This window comes from Platichthys flesus, chromosome 6, assembly GCF_949316205.1.
Source record: "Platichthys flesus chromosome 6, fPlaFle2.1, whole genome shotgun sequence".
NCBI lineage: Eukaryota > Metazoa > Chordata > Actinopteri > Pleuronectiformes > Pleuronectidae > Platichthys > Platichthys flesus.
Window position 1 is genome coordinate 17,409,814 of NC_084950.1, and position 21,212 is coordinate 17,431,025.

The following is a 21,212-nucleotide window of genomic DNA, read 5'->3' on the forward strand; positions in this document are numbered from 1 at the left end:
GGCTCGCTTAGTTTTCTTTTGCTTCTCGACTCCAGATCACAACTGTTAAACTAAATCAGTATTTGTGTGTGTTTCTCTCTTATCAGCTAATCAAAGTCATCCAGTTGCACCACGTTCCCTCCCTCATTCCCCGGCTGACACACTTACAGAAAAACACCTGCAATGAGAGCTGACTGCCTTTCATGGGGCCTTCATTCACTCAAATCTCTCAGCGCTGCTCGTATTAACAAGCACACAAAAGTTCTTTTGGGCAATCAGGGCAGTTTCTACTCCTCTGTCACAAGCTTCCTCTGCTTCTATTCTCCTGGACTGAATCACTGAGCAGTGAAAAAAGGGGGTTTGGAGAAAGGATCAGATGTGGGCGGAAGGGGACAATTTATTTTGGCTTAAAGTCAAGCCTTTGAGAGAACGTGCTCGTGCCTGTCCTTCCATCAATCGACCATAATCAGCAGCAGAAGTATCTGTTTGGCAATATGCAAGTTGATTTATTCATGTTTGGCACGAGAATATCTCTGATTCACTGACCTGTTCTTAACCTGTAGTACATGAGGTGGCACACATGTCGCTGCTTACTCAATCGCCCACACATCAACACACACACACACACACACACACACACACACACACACACACACACACACACACACACACAAAGAGCCAAGCAAGCATACAAGGGTGTTTGCAGGAATAAAGCAAACATGGGGAACAGCTGTATATTAGAAGGACTGAACAGCTGATGTAATGAAAACAACTTAGACTCCATTTCCCTCTAGAAAGCCTGGACAGGAAATGCTTCATAAGAGCTATAGTCTATGTATTTGACTATGTGTTTTTCTGTTCTTCTTTTCATGCATCCAGTCTCCTCATTGTATTCCAAATATGCAACACCCCATCAAATGTGATTACAGGGAGCAGAAACCAGGGCACAGCCGATTTCAAACAGCAAAAAGACTTATAACAACCGAGACCCACATGCCTTCCATCATCAGTTAGTCCATGTAAACACAGAATCTACTTTAAGCTGTAACTGACATTAATCCTTAATGTTTGCTTTAACCCGTTAGAGCTAAAAAAAATGGGTGGGGCTTAGTGATGCACTTATAAGTGACAATTTTAAATGCATGATCCGTAAGCTGCTGATTGTAATTTGCAGATACTCCAATTAGATAATTGGTGAATATTTTACTTTCTCTGCCTATGATTACATTTGGAATAGGTTTTGTTTAACAGAAAACCAACTTGGTTTTCTGTAAAAGAGAGTCTTTGTTATTTGTTCATTTATTTATTATCAGTATCAGAAAATCAATTCTATGAAGGAGTTTACGTCCAATAATAAAGTAAATCCTTTTACTTAGACTGTTTGATTTCAAAAATGGAACTGAGGCCTTGTCTACACTACTATAAACCATCCTCACAAGAACCCCAAAACGAGCATGCCGGGCCAGTAGGAGGAGTGTTTGTCAACAATCTGTCAATACTAGAGAAGAATGATGTGATCTAACTGATGTTGGACGAAGCAGAACCCTGTGATTGTTGGTGATGTGGTGCAGTTATGATACATTTAGCTGCAAACTTGTATTTAGTTTCTTGCCAACCAAATGTAGAGAAACAAGTATATATAGCCTCCATTGTTGTTGTTGTTTCTGGACTGGTTCATTACACAACGCAGCAGTGGGCATAGCCAAAGTAGAAATAGAAGTTCCCAAAAGTTTCTGTTGTACTTGTACACACCGACACATACTGGGAAAACGTTTGAAAAATGTGTATTCTAGAGTCTTAAAAACAGCGTTTGTTTTTTGGAGAAGAAGCACGATCAAAATGAAAAACTATGTTTTGCACAATATTCACATTAGTGTGGTCAGGGCATGAAATAAACAGCAGCAGTCGCCTCATACTGTTTTTATCTGCTTTGGTGAAACAGCAGAAGTTTTGTTTACCTTATCTGAATGTGCTGTGGCTCTGGTAAAAAAGGACAGAAGAAAGGAAATGATCCTCTTTCATTCCTGTCAGAGGTGGGGCCATGCTGAGGCAGACACTCTGGGTAAACCACAGAGGAGAAAAAGCCGGATCAATGAATCCAGCCAGACACCAGCCTTATGCACTGCTCCTGCTCCCTGAGCCCACATGCTGCATGCTCAGGAGAGATTTGCAGGCGGTTTTGATTAACCAGCGAGCTCATGGTTTATGAACAGTCGCCTGCTAAAAGGAAGAAATGCTGCTTCTACCCTCTATCTGCACAGTTCTCCTGACTTTTTAGTGACCTATGTGTCTTATTTGGACGGGAGCCATTCGACGGAATTTGGACTGAAGCATCGTCTTCTAACCTCTTGACCTGATTCATTTTATGACTTACGGCTTTTCTTACTAAGTAAAGACATCAGTAAATTCCTAATTTCATCAGGGACATTCAGACATAAAACACACACACAAACTTTCACCACTTTCACTGCAGAATCCCGAAAACCTTTTCATGTTCCATAATCACTTATGTAAGTGGTATGACCCACAAAGTTACTTTTACTTACAGCCTAAGATAATACCAGTGTTGTTACAAGCTGCAACAGTGCGGATGATATTGTTTTCACCTTGTGAGTGTGACAACTGCAAACTGTGGTCCAGGAGACACCAATACCTATAAGAACACAGGTGGCTTGGAGGACTTTCCCTAGGCTTGCTCCAGACTTTCACATATAAGAACGCAGCCGGAAAACCGAAAAGTCTGGATTTAACATTTCCTTGGTATTTTACCGGAAGGCTTGCAGGATGAGTTCCAGAAAATGTCCAGAGCAACTGACTTTGATTTTTGCGTTCTCATGTAAAGCCCCTCTAGACATTTTCAGTACCATGTAATGAACAAATGGAATTCAATGCACGTGCAGGCCTCTCTGTCTGTGTAGTCACAACACTTAACAGTCGTGAAATCAAAACGAAGGCTCAGTTTGAACATGGTTGAGGTCCATCTCACGTTTACTGGCTTATGGGTGGAAACGTCAACATTTTGACGCTGGGCATGATGGCTGCATTGTACATGCTCTCTTGTTGCTGCTGTGTTGTAAAAGGCTTCATCCTTGTCTGTGTCATTCTACACAATGTAAGGTCTTTGGAGTGAGTCAAAATCAATCCGAACAGATGCTTCTCCTCCCACTTAAACTGTCAGCTGGACATAAATTTGTAAAATAGATGGTAGGTGTGTGTATGCATAGATTCTGGACCTCTGCATCAATAAACACAATGAAATCCAATAGTTACAATCTATTTTTTGCTTTGTGTTATGTAGTCCTAGCACAAATCCCTTTTTGTTTCTCTTTGGCCGGATCATATATTTTATTTATTATGTTGTCATACCCAGCTGGGTGCGGTCCGGGCAGTATAAACTGGTTTGCTTTAATGCTCCTGTATGTGGTAACAGAGCTAAAGCAACAAAAACTCGATTAAGTCTGTTCTAGTGTCCACTCGAGCATATCCCTGCAACACTTGCTCAGCGTTTATATAAGCTAATGCAACCCAGAGGCACCATGTAAGAATTTGTACAATGATGGCTGCCTGCTGTCCCCAGAACAGAGCAGAGATGCTGCTAATGTCAGTAAACAAAGACAGGGCAGCTGAGTAATCGTCTTCTTGCTGTTTCATGGGGAGTTGCTCCACACCACAGGTTTGTGTGGAGGGCCTTGGTTAATGATTCTTAAGGGTTAACAGGAATTAGAATATGTTTCAACCTGGGTACCATGTTTATAAATGGGTTTATTAGAAGTTTTCGTATGTACTATTCCTTTACACACCAATGTTCATAAACACAGGGCTCAGGTTGAAAAATACCAGAATTCTCCTTTAAGTAAAGGCACATTACTTTGTTTACTTTGCATTTTTCTCAATTCACTTTTCCCCCCAGAAAGTTCAAGTCAGAAATTCAGCTTCTTAAATGTTAATGGTTCCATTTGCAAACCTTTTAGTTGTAATTAGCCAACCGATATTTACAGGTTTAGTATTTGGTGTTATTTGCCAATATTCATATTTTCATGTAATATTTTAGAATTTAGAATTTAGAGTGGGACATGGTTTTGGAGAAATTCCCTCCACATTTGTATAAGGGCGATAACTTAATATAAGTTGATATATAGTCTCAATGTGAATCATAGGATTTGAGTTATAGTTTGACAAATGTTTTGTGTTCTAAACTGAACGTAACTCCAAATGTAAGTCTGATCTCATTCTTTACAACGCTGTTTGATGTTTGACAACATAAGAAACATTATTATAACTTATGTTAAATGTGACCTCCTGTATTTAATGAGCAGCTCACAGTGATAGGATGGATTATATATCTTGATGACGTTTGGGTGATTTAAGGTTCATCTTTGCATGACAAGCTTTGAGATATTGTGGGCAGATTCATTAAAAACAAAAAAGTTAATCCTTTTTCTTTTAAAGGAGATACATGAACTTCAAAGCAGAGCTCAATTATTGTTGGCATTCATAAGGAAGATATATAGAATAGGAGAGAGGGGAAAGAAATGCAGAAGATGTGGTACACCGAACTTCACAGTGTGCTCACTACTGACAGAATAACATTAAAAAGATATAGAACCATCAACCCATATCACAGACTTTCATGTCTAACACACAGTTGCAATTGTTCTTGGCCGAGCATCTTTTCCAGCAGAGAAATGGCTTTCTCTGCAACATTGGACGATTATGACAGTGCTGATGGGACGTCTGGCCCTCTGCCAGGCTAATGATGAGAGAGGAGTTGGGGAGGTGGGGGTGGTTGTTTTGGTGCAGAGGGGGGGGGGGGAATTGTGTCTGTCAGTGAGTGTTTTCAATTTGTATTTTTTTTGTGCTGGGGTGTCTTTTCATGTGAGTGTGTGTGTGTGTGTGTGTGTGTGTGAGTGAGTGGGATGGGAGGGCTTAAAAGATTAAATCCCCATGCCTGGCCACAGTGACGGGAGAAGACCCCTCGTTGGAGTCTCTCACCACGGGGGGAGGTTTCTTCAGCGGCGTCCCATTTGCATGGTTCCCTGTCCTGCTCGGGGAATTAGCCTTTTTCTTTTTGCCATTGTCTCTCTGTCCCCCCTTATTCCACCTTGGAGAGAGCGCATCCATCCAGCGGCGCCGCTTGTTTCTGAGGCACACAATGGAGTGAGGAGTATTTAGGACACTTGGCAGGGTAGGCATGTTGGAGGGGATGGGGGACACGGGCTGCTAAGTAGCTCATCCCCGTCACACAGCCACAGGCATGATAGCTCTCCACAGAAAGGTAAGCACTGAGCAGAGTGGCACCTCACAGCCCTGATTGTTTCCCTGTGTGTCTAATATAGGGTTGTGTGGTGAAGGCACTAACGGTTAACCTCCTCTTCTTCTTGACCGTAATGCAATTAACTAGGACAATTAACTAGGATTGTGGTGTTTGTGGCTAATGTTATGATGAGATTTAAACACTGCCTCCGTTAATCTTTTACCTAATGTTGTGTTCACACAGACTAATCCAATAAGGGGGTGAATAATAGAGTAATCTTACAATTGTTTGACATTTTAATTGTAACTGCCCACTACAGAATAAATGCACTTTGTTTACTCTTATCCTCCAAGAGCCTTTCAAAGTACAATCTGACGGTGTGGATTGTTTTTGTTCAGTTTACTTCTGCACACTTTAATTACTGTATATGAAGTCCCCTCTGTTATCTGTGTAGCTCTGCCATCAGCCGCAAGCAGCACTCTGTGTCTCGGTAATTACAGTTATTTACAGCAGAGTGTACGGTCATCAGTGAATGGAGAGTATGATATGTAGCCTCTGAAGCGTGTCCCTGCTCCCCCATAGAAAGATCATACAGCCAATATCTTTATTGGACACATGTAGCATGAAGTAATTAAGCTGAATGGTTTTTTCTTCATAGAGGGCACGTCTCCTCTGACCTCTGCCTGTATGGCACAATTTATCTCACACAATGTGACACACTTTTCATACTAAGAGGCGCTTAGAGAATTTCAGCCCTGGATTTTCCATAGAGTGTGATGAATCCGCAGACTGCATCGCACTCTTTCGTGGCCTTTGCGTGAAAGGTCAATGCATTTAAGTGTCATGAAATACTGTTCTTTTTATTTTATGTTGTCATAAATGAACAGCAATGGTAAAATCAGAGTGCAAGGCAGAAGAGGCCGCTGTTAATCACACAGGTTTCTCTTCTGCTCTAAGATTTAGGGCTTAAGGATAGATTTTTTTCAAAGAAAACCCCGTGTTAGAATTGTTATCATATTCATCTTGTCCATAGGCTGATGTTTTATATCCTCCTGCCTTGCAATTCTTACTTATTTGGTTAGATTTGTGCATATACCATAGACTGTTTGTAAAGATAGGCACCGCAGCCGCACTTCCTCATACCATCTGTAAATGAAGCCAAAATGTCCCCGATGCAAACTCGTCCAGAGTCAACAAAGTAGCGATCGGGGATTGAGCCCCGTAGTAGTGATGTCCCACAGACACACGTCCTTGACCAATTGAAAGTCAGTCTTAGCTGTCAATCATGACTCTTAACTCTCGGTTTTGTGGTATGTTTGAAGGTTTCCTGCCTAAGTTACCAACTACCAGTAGATGTTAGCAGGTGTTAGCATATACATAACCTCAGTTGTGCACTTAGCGGGTTTAGGCCTTGTATTCAAAGATACAGTAACTAATTATTGCCTACCACCAGTGGATGCTAGGGACATATCTTCAGTCGTTTAAATAAATGTTGTTATTAATTGACCTTTGACCTATTGGTGTAGTCCATGTCCCATCCAGTAACATGTTGTTTTGTTTTTTTCAATATACTGCAGCAAGCCACGAGGGAGGGATTGAGGCCCTTTGCCTGATGGGAACAGTCACGTCATTCATTTTTAGATGCAGTCTATGATTTGACGAAAATTTTTCCTCATCACTGTTATTTTGGTTATTTTTTTCATGACCATTTTTGTGAAGGGCCCTTTTATAAAACACGCCACTTAGTTTACCAAGTGAAAACATTCAGCAAAAGACAATTACTATACTTACTCATGATAACAAAATGATCATCTGTCAGCCCCTGCTCCTGGTTTGTCACTCACACTTATGGCCTCCCTGCTGCTTGACAGTGGACAAACTGTGACATGATAACTTATGATTTAAAGAAAGTGCTATTGCACTGCTGCATTTGTTTTTATACATTCATATTAATTCCTACAGCAGTCCAGGTCCAGTCTGTATGGATTGAATGACTGGTGTCATTGATATTCAGGTCAGCAGAGGTTTGTTAGCCTGACTGGCCTTGGGGGGCTTTGTGTTGACGGCAGGGGTTTGGATAAATAGCTTACATTAGCAAGGCGGCTTCTTCTCCTTAGAGGGAGGAGGTGGGAGGGAGGGCGAGAGACAGATTGACACAGTGAACGAGCCATGACTGGATCATCTGCAGCTGGATTACATCATGAATAATACTTTAAACTAAGTCTGTCTGCTTTCTGGGCTGGAAAGGAAAAACTAACCACAGGAAGCAATCTGTGCATTAGCTTGTACACAGCAAGTAACATCCTGAAGCACTTGTCCTGAAATATGTCAGAAGTATTATTTCTTGCAGGGGCTTATTGAGTAGTAAGCTAAAATGTAAAAATAAATCGGAAGACATCAGGCTAACATTAAGTTCCGATAAAGTTAATCTTTGGCGGGACCACAACAGTGCTCCTGAAGCTATTGAAGCGCCTCGTCAGTCCAGCCGATACTTGCGGAGTATCGTGATGTCACATGATGTTTGGATGCCCCACATTTGCCAACATTTCCTGCCTTCGCTCGAAGCAGTTGACCTATTGAAACAGAGTTGGCCAGCCGACCAATCAGAACAGACTGGGCTTCATCCATAGGGGGTCCCTCAAGAGACAGGAGCTAGAACCAAGCTGAAAGGAGGAGCTGCAGCAAAGGATAGAATGAGGAAAGTGAGGATTCTTCTGGAGATTACAGCATGTAAACCTTATGAAGAAATATAAAGAAGTTAAAATGATGAATCTAAATGGGAGAATAATATGTCCTTTAAGTATAACTGCATCTAAAGACCAATCAACGGACTTGTATTCTATTAAAACCCTTAGCTACTTCCAAAGAGGAGGATCTCCATTGCCCCATGAGTGTGAGGTGGAGCTTCCCCTCCGGTTAATGACCACACAGCAGCTGACATAGATGATGGAGCATGGATAGAAATCTGAACCCAGCTGTTGTATTTGCGTTATGTGGGTGTTGATTGGATGATATCCCAGTTATGAAATTAGCATTTTAACAGTGCTGAACCGGGTTTGGAAATGGGTGAGTGACATTTTGCTTCAAGGGCACCACTTCAGTTACTAATTAATACTTGTTCAACAGTCTGACAAGAGATCACGTAAATGAAAACTGCTTTACTGGGACCAGAGATAAAACCCAGTACCTGTGACCACAGAGGAGTGAACAGATGAAGGACTAAATGATAATGTGAAGACCATAATAAGCCTATAAACATAATAAGCAAATGTTCATGCTGACTTTCTTCCCATTTAAAGTTGTAGTTTATTAATTTTCACATAAACCTTGCAGTCCAGTCATATGGCTTTTACCAAGCAGTATTCTTTCAAGTGCTGAGCATGCCCCTGCTTAGAAACCGGAGGCCTGTAGTGTACAGTGGAGAATGAAGAGACCATTTCTGTAGGTGTAATTGTCTGTGTCTTGGGGTCATGGCTTTATCTGCTGTGTAATAGGTTTAGAAAGCCTATGTCTGTATCCTACGATTTAATTGAATCATTCGGCTGGACTTCTGGGAGGAATAAACCTGTTTATCTGAAGCCAAGTCCAGTCTAATTTCCCACCCAGATACAGAACAGAAGGAGTGCATCTCTCAGAGCAGAGGTTAGGGAGACACACTGGCAGTCTGTGGCTCATTTCACAATCCAAATCAATGATTCTGTCATAAATAATTCATAACCTAGTGGTAAAATAACACTGTTTCAGCATAAAAATGAAATGGTTCACAGCTTGTGTTTCTTCCTAATGTTAAAATACAGTATGTATTCACAGTCAGACGTCTTATTACAGAGGATGTGAGGAGAAAGGTGCTGTTTTATAGTTTTTGCTTTTCATTTCAGAACTACATTTCTAAAGTTGGAATTTGATAGCAAACCTGAGTATCGGATGCCATTAATATACAAAATCTATTTTCAGTGTCGTTAAGATGGTTCAAATGGTCTTACTATCTGAATTTAGGGAGGACAGCAACTCTCATCAGGCTCTGGATGAATACAGCTAAAGAGATTGAATGTTAATTCTCCTTAAACCAGACTAAGTCACCACTGCCTCTTACAGATGATGTCAGACCCAATGTCTCACAGTTTGATCTTAATTTAATCTGGATCAATATTCCCTAAAACATGTCTGCTGTATCCCAAAGTGAGTGGTCACTATATACCTCATTAATATTGCATTCCAATATTGGATCTCATGCTTTGGTTTGAGTGACCCACCAGTAGATGCAAGATGAGATGAAAAAAGGAAATCTCACTTTAACCAGTAAGAAATTACACTATATAAGGACTAATTTGACATTTTGGAAACCACCAGTACTTTTTTACTTTCTTGCTGAAAGATGGAAAAAAGGACTGGTGGGAGGACACGTGGGAGTGGTATCACTCTTCAATATTTGTGAAGAATATGAAAAATATTGTACTATTGCTTTAGTATAGAGTAAATCACATTATTATATTAAGCAAACAACAATTGGTTTATGAGGGGGGATTTTAATACTATAGATACAAATCTGGGAGAAATTAAACATACAAACTCTTTTTATGTTGGATAATACTTCAACACTTGCATTGCATTTATTTTCATTATTCATTATCCCCTTGATTATTTCCACATGAATTTATCAGTCGTCATCTGAAAAACCAAGATTGGACCATATCTAAAGATATTACCTTTATGGGAAACGTTGTATTGATTCCTTGAATGTTCTGAACATGTTAAGAAATTGACAATAAAGCTACTTTAACTTTAACTTTAAAAAAGAAAAAAAATAATAGTATAACACATATTAGCACACAGTAGCTGGGACCAGATGTGTTTGGCTTTTTCACTCAGTAAACGACCAAAACTATAGATTGATTATCAGGACATTTACAGATGAGTTCCCAGTGGAACAGCTAGTCAATTATCCGACTAATTGTTCCAGCTCTGTCTTCAAACTAGAAGTGTTTGCATCCTCCTGGAATTCAAATAATTGAAACCTAACACATTCATCAATAGTTGTGGTCAGGTGCTGGTCACTGGGTATAGACTGGTTCCGTGGTTCACACATGAGTTGAAAGCTGCAGGAGCTGGCACTGTGTCTAAGCACCGCTCATTTCTCCTTCTCCAACTGATTAAGACCAATCCAGCGTTAACCCCATCTTGGCAGGATTACTGTGAATCTGCTGTGAATGACTGATTGTGGTGTGTTTGTGTGTTTGTGTGTAAGGAGTGACGGTGGGGTGGGGGGGATGGTGGGGGGGCTGTTGGAGCAACATCTTGCTTTTGAAGCCGACCACTCTGACCCCTCCATCGTCCCCTCCTCCACCCCTATCCTTGTGTCCCTTCGCCCCTCCTCCCCCACATCACTGGATTCTGCCCCCGCTGATAAGAAAAGACATTTCTGCAAAGTTCCCCTCACTTGATTATGCAGCTTGCATCAGGTCAAGCGCAGAGATGGAGAGGTTCCACTCACTTTCACCGAGACCCTGGTGCCCCGAGGGGGTTACGGGGTCATAATAAACAGCAGAGATGACAGTTTTTTCCATCGACGTGCAGCTGTAAAATCCCACAATCTGCCCCCAGCAGCCTAGACTCCGCGTAACTTGATTTCTGATTCCAGAGTTACGATATTGAGAATTCTAATGGGAGGCAGAAGGAGATTGTAATTCCGCCTGCGAAGAAAGAAAGCTGCGAGACAGGGATAAAGGAAAACCTTGGTAAGAAAAACCACCGAATCAAACCAGAAGCAGTAATAGCTCTGGTAATATCCAGGATGTGATCTATAGGGGGTGAATAAATGGCCTTGTTTGAGGGCTGTCAGGTCTGGGCCCTGTGATTTACTGTGATGACTTGAGCGCTCTCATCACGTGCATTCAGGCTGCTAAGAAACGGCAGGATGAGGCTCCATTAATACTGATTATAAGAGCATGTTGCCGTCCTGCGTGCTGCTGGGCTGCTGGTTCTTTTTCTTATACTATATCAATTTAGTGGCAGTCCTTAATGGGATAAATGGGATTGGTTCCCTCACAATGTACTGTTATGCTATAACTACGATCCTTGTCGTCCACTCTCATCTCCTAAGTGCATCTATTAAGATCATTTATGATTCATGAGTCAGAAATTATACTACAGTAGCTGTGCACTGAAGTCATGAGGGGAACAGCTTCAGTAAACATATTTTTTTCATTGTTTTGCCTGATTTTTATTTTATTACTCCTGTGTGACCACATAAGTTCTTCAAAATAAATCAATATCAAAAATTAAGTTTGAATCTTATAAGAATACAGATAAGACTAAATAAAGATAATCTGCCATCAGCAAATATAGAAAAACATAATGATTTAACAATAAATAAACAACATTAAACTTATAAATATGATTAATATAAAGTACTGGAACCAGCACTGAGCCTTGTGGTACTCCACAGGCAACCATCATATATTCTGAATCAAAATCTTAAACTTGAGCACTTTGATATTTGTTCTTAAAGCTTCTCATTCAGGAATATGTTATACCCCTCTAATGCCATATCTTTGCAGCTCCTTCATAAGTTAACCACAATCAGTTGTAGACTACAGATACTCAGCTCAGTTACCTCTATTGTTTCATTTTGCGTAACTTTGTTGCATGAATCAGTTATGTTAGTTATCATTACACTTTTATTCTTAATTAAACTTAGGTATAATTACTAAGTTAATTTTGTTTCTGAATGTGGTTTTTCACTAAAATGAGCACTTTTCCCATTTTCCCAACAACTTCAGGACCCGCTGTATCATATAGAAATGAGCAGAGCACAGTAGGTCTTCGTTCCCCAGCAGTGTTGTTCCAGATTCAAATCAGTGTTTGTATAGTTTCCTTGCTTTCTACAAAAGCCCCCCCGTCGCACACAAACTGCTCCTTTTGAAAACTGTTGCTAGGATACAGGCCAGTGTGAAAATGAAATCGGCTCTGTATTGTTTCCCCGCAGCTGTACAGCTCGGACATTACGACCAACTCACTGTGTCTGGGCTATAATTGTACAGGACGTCTGCCCTTTTTTGTGTTTGTTTGAATATGCAGTCTCCTGTGTGGTTGTGTTTGTGTCATACAAAGCTGCAACATCAAACCGATTCTCTTCTCTAATCCGTTTTCTGCAACAAGCCTCCATTTGTGTGGCGACAGTGAGATCTCAATTCTGCGGTCGCACCTCTGAGTCCCCGAAAGCCGACACCTCGGGCTGTGCACAAAGAATCGATAGAATCTGCCTCACATTCAATTACACTGTAATCAACGCACAACAGTCCAGCACAACCTGCAAGTAAATGGACAGGTTTTCTGAGCAGATGCTCTATGATACTGGAAAAAAAATAAAAATATGAAGGGCTAAAACAGTGTGCTTCTTTTCAAATTTGGAAAAGAAGAATAGTATAATTATTATCATTATGATTAAAATCGTGGAGATGAGATGTTTTCCTTTTCAGCTCATAAAATATCTAGAAATGTATGCAATTTTCACACGCAAAGTATTAACCATCTTATTCCGTTGACTGTTTCTGGTTCTTTTGCAAGTATTTAAGATCAAGTGATCTATAAAGTTTTTATAGACTTTTAACATCAATCAAATCCAAAACTCAAAATTTGCTGAATTTGATTATTCTCATTGTTTCAGAATCTCCTGCCACAGTGTGTTTTGTTAAACAGATTATTTTAAACACATTATTCATAGTATCATTGATATGGTGATTATTGTCAACCATTACATAGAGATCAGCTTTCCTCTCTGTCTCAGTGAGTGCTTGTGGTGTTCGTCCACACTCGGACTGGGTGCCAGTCTCAGTGCCGGTGCTGCTCTGGTGATTCCTGGTGTGGTGTTGACATCCCGGGGGCAGTGAGGCTACAGGGAGATGACTGCTCGGCTAAACCAGTGCTCAGGATTCCTTCTGGCAACTGTCCAAAATGTCATTCATGAGGTGTGGACCAATCAAGGAGCTTGTGCCTGAGAAGCTGACAGGAAGCAGAGACACATCTAACACGGAAGCATCGTCCCGGTCAGAGATGGTTGTTGTCATGGGCGGTGACATCGGTTGATGCTGATACAGTTTTCACATTAATGCCCCCCGCGAGACAAATACACATAATGTTGAGATTATTAGTTGGTGAACAATAATCAACATTTAAAGCTTCTCAAATGTGATGTTGGTGTTTTGTACAAAACCAAATTTTAAGGTTTTCATGAGATGTATTTTTTAAATCACAAATGGTGCTTAACAAAATTCAGCTATTTATTCAACATTAATATGCTCCTTTCTGACAGGCTGATGCTATTAGCTTTCTTTTTTGCTTGTGTATATATTTCTTTGTTAAAATAAAATACTATGAATGTCAACAGACTCTGTTTATTACTATTTTAAATATCTGACCTGAGGTTTCATCATATTTCTTTACATTCACAGTTGCTTCAAACAAAACATGTTTTTCTCTAAATCTAACCATCTGTCTCTCTTTGTGTTTTCTTCCCTCTCTTTAAGGAAATCCAGGCAGTCCTGCTCATGTTCCATCAGCTGAGCTTTAAGCTGTAACCCCACCAGGTGGTTCTCACTTCAGCATCATGCTGCACCTCACCCTGCTCCTCCATCTCCTGGTCCTCTCACTCTCTTCTGCAGGTTGGTAGCACAAGAGAGCAGCTTCATTGAATTAATAGAATGTGTCAAATGGTATTTTTGAGATGCCGGATTCCTGTTGTGATAGATAAGAAAGAATCTTGTCTCTAAAAATCATACTTCACCCTCAACCTGTTTTTTTTTAGACATGGATTAGGAACATTTTCCCGAGTTTGCCTTTCACATATGAGGAACACAGAAGGAGGTTGAGAGTCAAAGAGTATTCCTTTGGGTTTTTTTCAATTCCGTGTCCGCCACATATGCTGTCACTCTGACATTTTACAAGAGGTTGGCAGGAAAAGTGAGCTACTGACTCAGACATTTCATTTATCACACCCAGAGTTCAGTCCATGTCTGAAGACAGCCTCAGCCTCAGCAATGTGACAGTCATGATAATTAGATATAAATATTAAATCTTTCTGTGACCATTACATTTTTCATCTTTTCATGTACACATGTAGAAACTTGAATTTCTTGTACATTGTATATGGTTTTTACATGTTCAAAAACCTGTTGACCTGACTCTGAGTCCAAATAAAAAGAGCACAAATTATAGAAAAAAGCTATCAAGATAGATGTGGAGCTAATGGACCAGGCCTGGCCATTGTGCTCTCAGAGGTTCTGGAGTTTTCATTGCTTTTTTTTTCTGATCTTGCTGTGCAGTCATCTGTGCTGGAAATAAAGCAAAGTGGACAGAAAACAGCAGCCCTGAAAATGACCTGTCTACAAACCATACCACCTCCTCTGTGCTCCCATTCCCGCGGCTATTCTCACTTGTTTCAGATTGGATTGCACATGGAGACCTAAAAAATGGGAGATTACATTGGGAATTTGGGCTTCACAACTCATTCGTCTCAAACTGACGTTGAGATCACGGGGACTTCAAATTTTTTTTTTCCTCTTTTTACTGATATGGGATTGTATTTGTGGCGTTGTAGCTGAGTTCACCAAAGATTTTGGCAGCACTGCAGCTAAAGCTCAGAATATACTTCTGGAAATACCATCACATCCAGCTGTAGAAATGAGAGACATACATCAACACCACGGACAAGGCTGCACTGCTCACACATGCTCTACGTGGTGTATCTACTAACTCAGCCATGCATAAATGAGCTGAACTATATGCCTGTTGCTCGATCTAAACAGACAGCAGCCAACCAAGAGTCTCAGGCTGTTATTGTGGGTAGAGAACATTAGCTTGACATTTTTTGTTTAGCCCCAACGAGAATAAAGTTTGATGGTTAATGTGACATCAATGCTTTGACAGCGGAACAAACGTCAAGCTCAGGCCACAGAGGACAGAATGTGTGTGTGTGCTTTTTATAGCTGAGCCAAACCAATGCTTAGACTACAACATATAGATGCAAAATTGTTTAACTGTCGTATTGTTGTTTAATCATTGGGTGGGTCTTGTTTATTTCTTGCTTCTCTAAATGTACCCTTTGAATCAGGAGCCTTTCAAAGGCCCATAGCAAAAAGGACCTAGGGGCTCAGAAAAATAGGCGCCAACTAATTCTAGACTTTCTGAAACTGCGAAGCTGCAGTTGCAGTGGTTGTTAAGCAAAACAGCCAATGGATGGCAGCACTGGGTCAAGAGTTTCTGACAACTACGAGGTGATACCATTTACAATAGGGTTAAGGTGGCTTTTTGTCCCTGAACTGAATACCGTCTGACCATTTCACTTTCAAAGCCAACCCCCGAAGTTTTGAGTTGTGTATTTTGGCAGTGTGTAGTGGTTTTTACGGAAAGGGCCCTTTACCAACGATAATCTTTCATTCTTAAAAGCACCACTTCTTTTAAAGGCACAAATATAGCAGAAAACCCTGTCACGATGAAATATATTTCATATCATTTGTCCTGTGAAATCTGTGTGAAAAACCTGTGATCAAGAACAGAACAGATGTTATTTGAATCGGGGTCGTGGGTCTTGTTTCCAAATGCTGACATGATATCCTTTTTTCCCCACAGATGCATCATTCCATGGGGAGGTACCTGACTTTTATAGAGGTAAGGAAATTCAATTTACAGCTTCCATCCTACATTAATGTACCTTTGAATTCATTCATGAGTGTCCAAAGTTTGGATATGAGGAAAACACTCGTAAAATGTCATACCGGTGCTGATAAGGTTCCAGGGTCAAGGCTGAGTAGGAGGTGACGGAGAATGTTTAATAATCAGAGAGGTCACAGGGTTGACAAGCGATTTATTTCCATCAACATGTTCTGTAGAGGTCCCCTTGAGGAATTCAAGGGATTCCTCGCCGCTCATTCAGACCATGATAGTATATACCTGAAATGTGAAAAAATGAAATGGCAGGATGGCAACACAATTCATAGGCTCCATTTGATTCACGGTTTTCAAAGCAGAGGCAAACAAGCTGTGCCCCTTCGGAGGCAGGTTGATGAGGCCGTGGCCTTGGAGTTCACAGGAGGAGGTGATTCAGAGTGATTCATATTCAAGGCCACACTGCGAGATCTGTCTGAGGAGATTACAGCCAGTTACTTTCGGTCGCTCGATGCCTTGTTCTGTCAAAACTCTCTTAGCATGAGAGCTTTTCCTGGCTGGGTGTTTTGAATTTAATTCTATTTCATTTTGGAGAAACACTCCATTGACTGTAATGACTGTTACTTAGTGCGTCAATGACTAAACAATGCAGCAAAGTTAGAAAATGTCAGATTTAAAATTCCATTGAAAAGTCCATGTCCTCCTTACTTTATAAGCTTTTGTATTATAAAGAGATGTTGAGAATTAAGTCTTAATATCTTGAGAAAAATCTCATGCATTTACTTAAAGAAAGTTGTTATAATACACAAATGAAGTTATAATTTAAGGCTATGTGTTGTTATAGTGGGGTAATATCAGAAGACCAGTCTTTCATCGTGTTAACATAAAAAATGAAGAGCATCTTGTTAAGTTATATTTAAGTAAAGGTTTCAAAAATATCAAAATACCTAATCTTTTCTTACACCAGCATTACATTATCATTAATATCAGGACTAGGATAATTTTCTTTACATTTATTTTATTAATCTTTATTTTTATAATATAACAATAATAAAGTCAACATTTTACTCGTAAATTGTGACTTTATTTCCCTTCATCACATTAAACTGGTAGTAATAGGAAATTACTCTCAAAATCACATTTTTTTCCCTGAGTATGTCCCTAAAGAACAATGACAGTAGATTGTCTGATATGATGGGCATCAGCTCCCATCTTTGACCGCCCCAGCCCCTGAGGTGATAAAACCACACTAGTATCTGGCTGTCAGGATTGGTTAAGAGATATCCAGTGTGACAGACTGCCCCTTTGTCTTTGTGAACAGACCTAATGAAAAGCTCTGTTTGTGTCCTCTGTGGCTATTTCTGTATTTCTCCTACTTGGAAATGTACATCAATGGAGATGGTCTGAGACATTTCACTGTGCTGAGCAGCTGAATGTGGGGCGGTCTGCAGAGCCAGGACTTGTTATACAGTTACCACGCATCATTGTGGGGTTTTATGGGAAAATAGAGATAAACTTTCACATGTTAAATATTAGGCCACAGCCTGTAGGCGATTAGTGTAGCTTTGTATAAAGATTGAAATTGCGGCTATAGCATTGGATCTGTAAAACAAACCCAGCACTCAGCACCTCTAAAGCTCAGTAATTAACATGTCCTGTCTCACTGGTTTGATCTATACTATAACCAAAGTGTATAAACAACAGGCCGGGCTTTTATGTGGGGTTATGTGCCAAAATTATTAGTTGGCTGGGTGTCCCTGCGAGGTTGCCAGGCAACCAGTTGAGGCTCCAGGAAGTCTCTGTCCTCAGCCAACAAATAGTCCAGAAATACTCCGTATTGATCATTTCATCCAACTACCGGCAAGAAAGTGAAGAAATTTATTTCCTCAAATGTCTCCGCTGTTCCTCTAGATCAGGTTATTTTGCAAATAAGGAAAATCAAAGTGATTTGTATTCAATACCTACACACGTTGTATGTATGTATAATGTACTGAGTCTGCACAAGATTTTCCCTTTGTGTTTTTATTTTACTGGGAAAAAAGGCGTATGTGAGCGAGGGGTAAAGAGTAAAAGACGACTTGCTGATTTGTTGCCACGAAAAAAAAATTGTGCTGCTGCATGCAGGTTGACTTTTATGGTGGAATCAGTAACAAGAGGAATCTTTTTTCCTTGCTGTCATTTTTCACCCACTCGTTCTCTCTCCTTCTGACCAGAGATCTTTTTCACAGTCTGTGTGTCTGTCACCTCCTGCACAGGTTGATCTCCACTTATATACAAAATAAAAGCTTGAAGCAGTCTGGACTCTGGCGACTGTTTTTGCTCAGGCTTTATAATTTTGAACATTTTGTCAAAACTTGGACAAAGATGAATGCATCGTCATGGGAGGCGGCCGAGTCAATAACAAGCTCCTCAAAGGTCAGAGCATTGTGCAGGCTGCCTTCCAGCAGGGACCCCCTCTGCAGAATCTGCCATTAGAACAATCATCTCTTACAATCTAACTGTAATTCAGCATACAGCTAAGTTAATGCATCAGTTATTAAAGCAATACTCATCCCAATACCTTCTGTACTGCCAGATTGGTATACTGACCATACTAAGTGGATTATATCAAATATTGTAAAACCCGGTTTTCCACCAACTCGGTTCTTAGATCCATGTCCCTGGATCACTTCACATATACAATATTTCTGTGATTTCAGAAACATAATCAGAGAATAACTTGAGCCGATCTGATTTGATCCTCCTTGTATAAGGATGATGTCCATCTTGCAGAAATGTGTGCAGAGATGTTCTGTCATTTCTGACGGATGATTTTTTCGGCTGCTCTTTGCCGAAGGGGTTTCACTGCTCCATCTTTCACTTGGAAATACAGCAACATTCTTTTTCGTGCTGGATTCAAACAGGAAGATATTTGACCAGGTTATTGTTTCATTACTTATGATTCCTCATATTGTCAGTTTGTCATTTAAAACGAATCTCGGAGCTCAAATCTCAAAAGAAAATGATACACACAAAAAAAGTAAATAGCAAGAAACAATGAATTAAATCCATTCAGTAAAAGTTTGTTGGGTACATTTTGAGAGATGACGGGTGAAGTATCAGTCAGACCACTGACGAGAGCTTCACACTCCCACCCCCACATTTCACAGTCGGCACTGTGCAGCCACGTCCACTCCAAACATCCTGGACCCCATCTGATCCAAAGAAAATGTATTTTGATTTCATCTCACCAAAGAAGGTGCTGCTAATATTTTTCACACTCTTTATTTTTATGGTCTGGATCTGGTCTGGCAGTTTTGTGCTGCCTCGTGTGAGTGATGTATTCTTAAATGTCATCGGTAGAGGTTGACTTCATGCAGTGTCCTTCACACTGACTGAGCGGGCACTGAAACACCATTTCCTCCATAAGTGATCTGGCACGGGGGGGTAGTCAGGTTTGTTATGTACAGTATGTCATGGACTGTGAAGCCCTCATCGCTCTGCTCCGTCGCAGCTGCCACTTCACAGAGTCATTCTTTCTGAGCGTGATGTCACATCTGGCACCAACACTGACCATATCTCTGCAAATATCCAGCAGGGATCCGAATAATTATATATTATTCATTTAATGCAGAAAATAAATAAAAAAAGGTTGATTTTAGTTTTACTCCAGGGACATGTTTCTCTTGCCACCATGCCTCGTAGTGTGGCTCAGGGGCTTGTGGGTAATTATTGCCACAGTGTGCTTTTGGTGCCTCCAGGAGACAATATGCTGTCTGTCCCACTTGGACACTTTCTCAGTCGTGCAAACAGACCATGCGGCAGATGTAGCTAAAACACACAGCTGTGTGTAAAAGTGAATTCATCAGAGGGTTAATGTCCTCTGGGAGTTTGAGTAATTATGTGACTTTAAGATGTGCAACGAAAACGCACACTAACCTGTGAAAACGTTAATGGCGTGTCACGTGAAAAACGGCGAAGAAACAGGAGAGATGGAAGTGGTTTTATGTTTGCTTGGGTTTTACGGTTGCAAATGAACATGTCATGTATTTAAAATTATGCTTTCTACCTCAATGAATTATTGATGCCTCATTAGAAAGTGAAACCAGAGGATATAGCGGGCTCCTGAAATAAACCGTCTGTGTGGTATTTCAGATTCAAATGACCGTCTAAACTTGCTTGCTCTTTGCCTGAATGGGAGTCTGTGTTGGATAATGAAGTCTGTCCTGAAAAGATCACTTGCAGCAGGCCCTTGAGACACACTGCCTCTGTGTGTCTGGGTCTTTCTTCCCTTTTTGCACCGATGTGGCCTGACAGTTACTGTCCTCCTTTTCTTTCTTTGTATATGTTTTATGTCTGCGTGGGCGGGAGCGAGCATCTCTCCATTGACTGTTGAGTAAATCATTACTCGGCCATTAAACAGGACAAAAAAGGGTATCCACAGTCAATTCAGGAGCAGCCGTGGCTCAGGTGGTGAAGCGGGTCATCCACTAACAGCAGGTTGGTGGTTTGATCACTATTGCAGTATGCCGGCTGAAATGTCCTTGGGCAGGACACTGAGCCGCCTTGTGCAGCTGATAGAAAAAGCTCTGTGTGTGTGAATGAGTGAATGTGACTTGTACTGTAAGGACCTCTGAGTGGTCGAAAAGACACAAAGAGCAATATAAATACCTTCCATCTACTACTCAAGTTGTGCCAAAACAGAGGGGAAGGGAAACAGAGAAGGGCTTTGATCCAGAGAGAAGGAGAACCTTAGAGAGACTCTGATTTGAAGAGAGAGTGAAGCAGATTGAAAGAGGGATGCTAAATTGGAGAGATGGTGAGAGGTACTTACATCAGTCACGTTTGGGAGGAGGATGGAAAGAGTTCATGACTCTGAAGGTCTTTTCACACTTGAGTCAGTTTTTTTCTACCAATCCATTATCCAATGACAGATGGATGTAGACATTAACAATAAAAAGGGGCTAATGTTTTGTGGTCTGTGACCTTATTTTGTTTGATTCTCTTTTCGACCGGGGTCTCTTTCTGGGTTGGTTTGCATGTTTTTCTGGATTCTTCGGCTTCCTCCCACAGGAAGACATGCAGATTGGAGGTAGTTTGATCTGAGAATCTAAATTGGCCGTGGTGTGAATGTGAGTGAATAGTTGTTTTTCTCTGTATGTTGGCCCTGTTGCTGGCTGGCGACATGTCCAGGTTGTACCCTGCCTCTCACCCAATACCTGCTAGAAAAAAAGAAAAAATCTCAGTGTGCTCTGGTAGGCGCGTGGTTACAGCAGCAGCCACGTTACTGCCACATCCACAGTTTGACTCCAATCAGGGACCTTTGCTGCACGTCATA

The 21,212-nt window shown here is 40.8% G+C and overlaps 1 protein-coding gene across 3 annotated transcripts in view; it reads left to right on the plus strand.

The window, feature by feature from the left end:
• The window catches only part of LOC133955615 (contactin-1a-like), a 70,028-nt gene that overhangs the window by 20,876 nt on the left and 27,940 nt on the right, over positions 1-21,212 (plus strand). For all 3 annotated transcript variants that reach the window (XM_062390536.1, XM_062390537.1, XM_062390538.1), the window contains exons 2-3: positions 13,759-13,893; positions 15,860-15,898. In XM_062390536.1, the coding sequence (XP_062246520.1) occupies positions 13,839-13,893; positions 15,860-15,898 (94 nt within the window). In that variant the 5' untranslated portion in view covers positions 13,759-13,838. The remainder of the gene's footprint in view (positions 1-13,758; positions 13,894-15,859; positions 15,899-21,212) is intronic.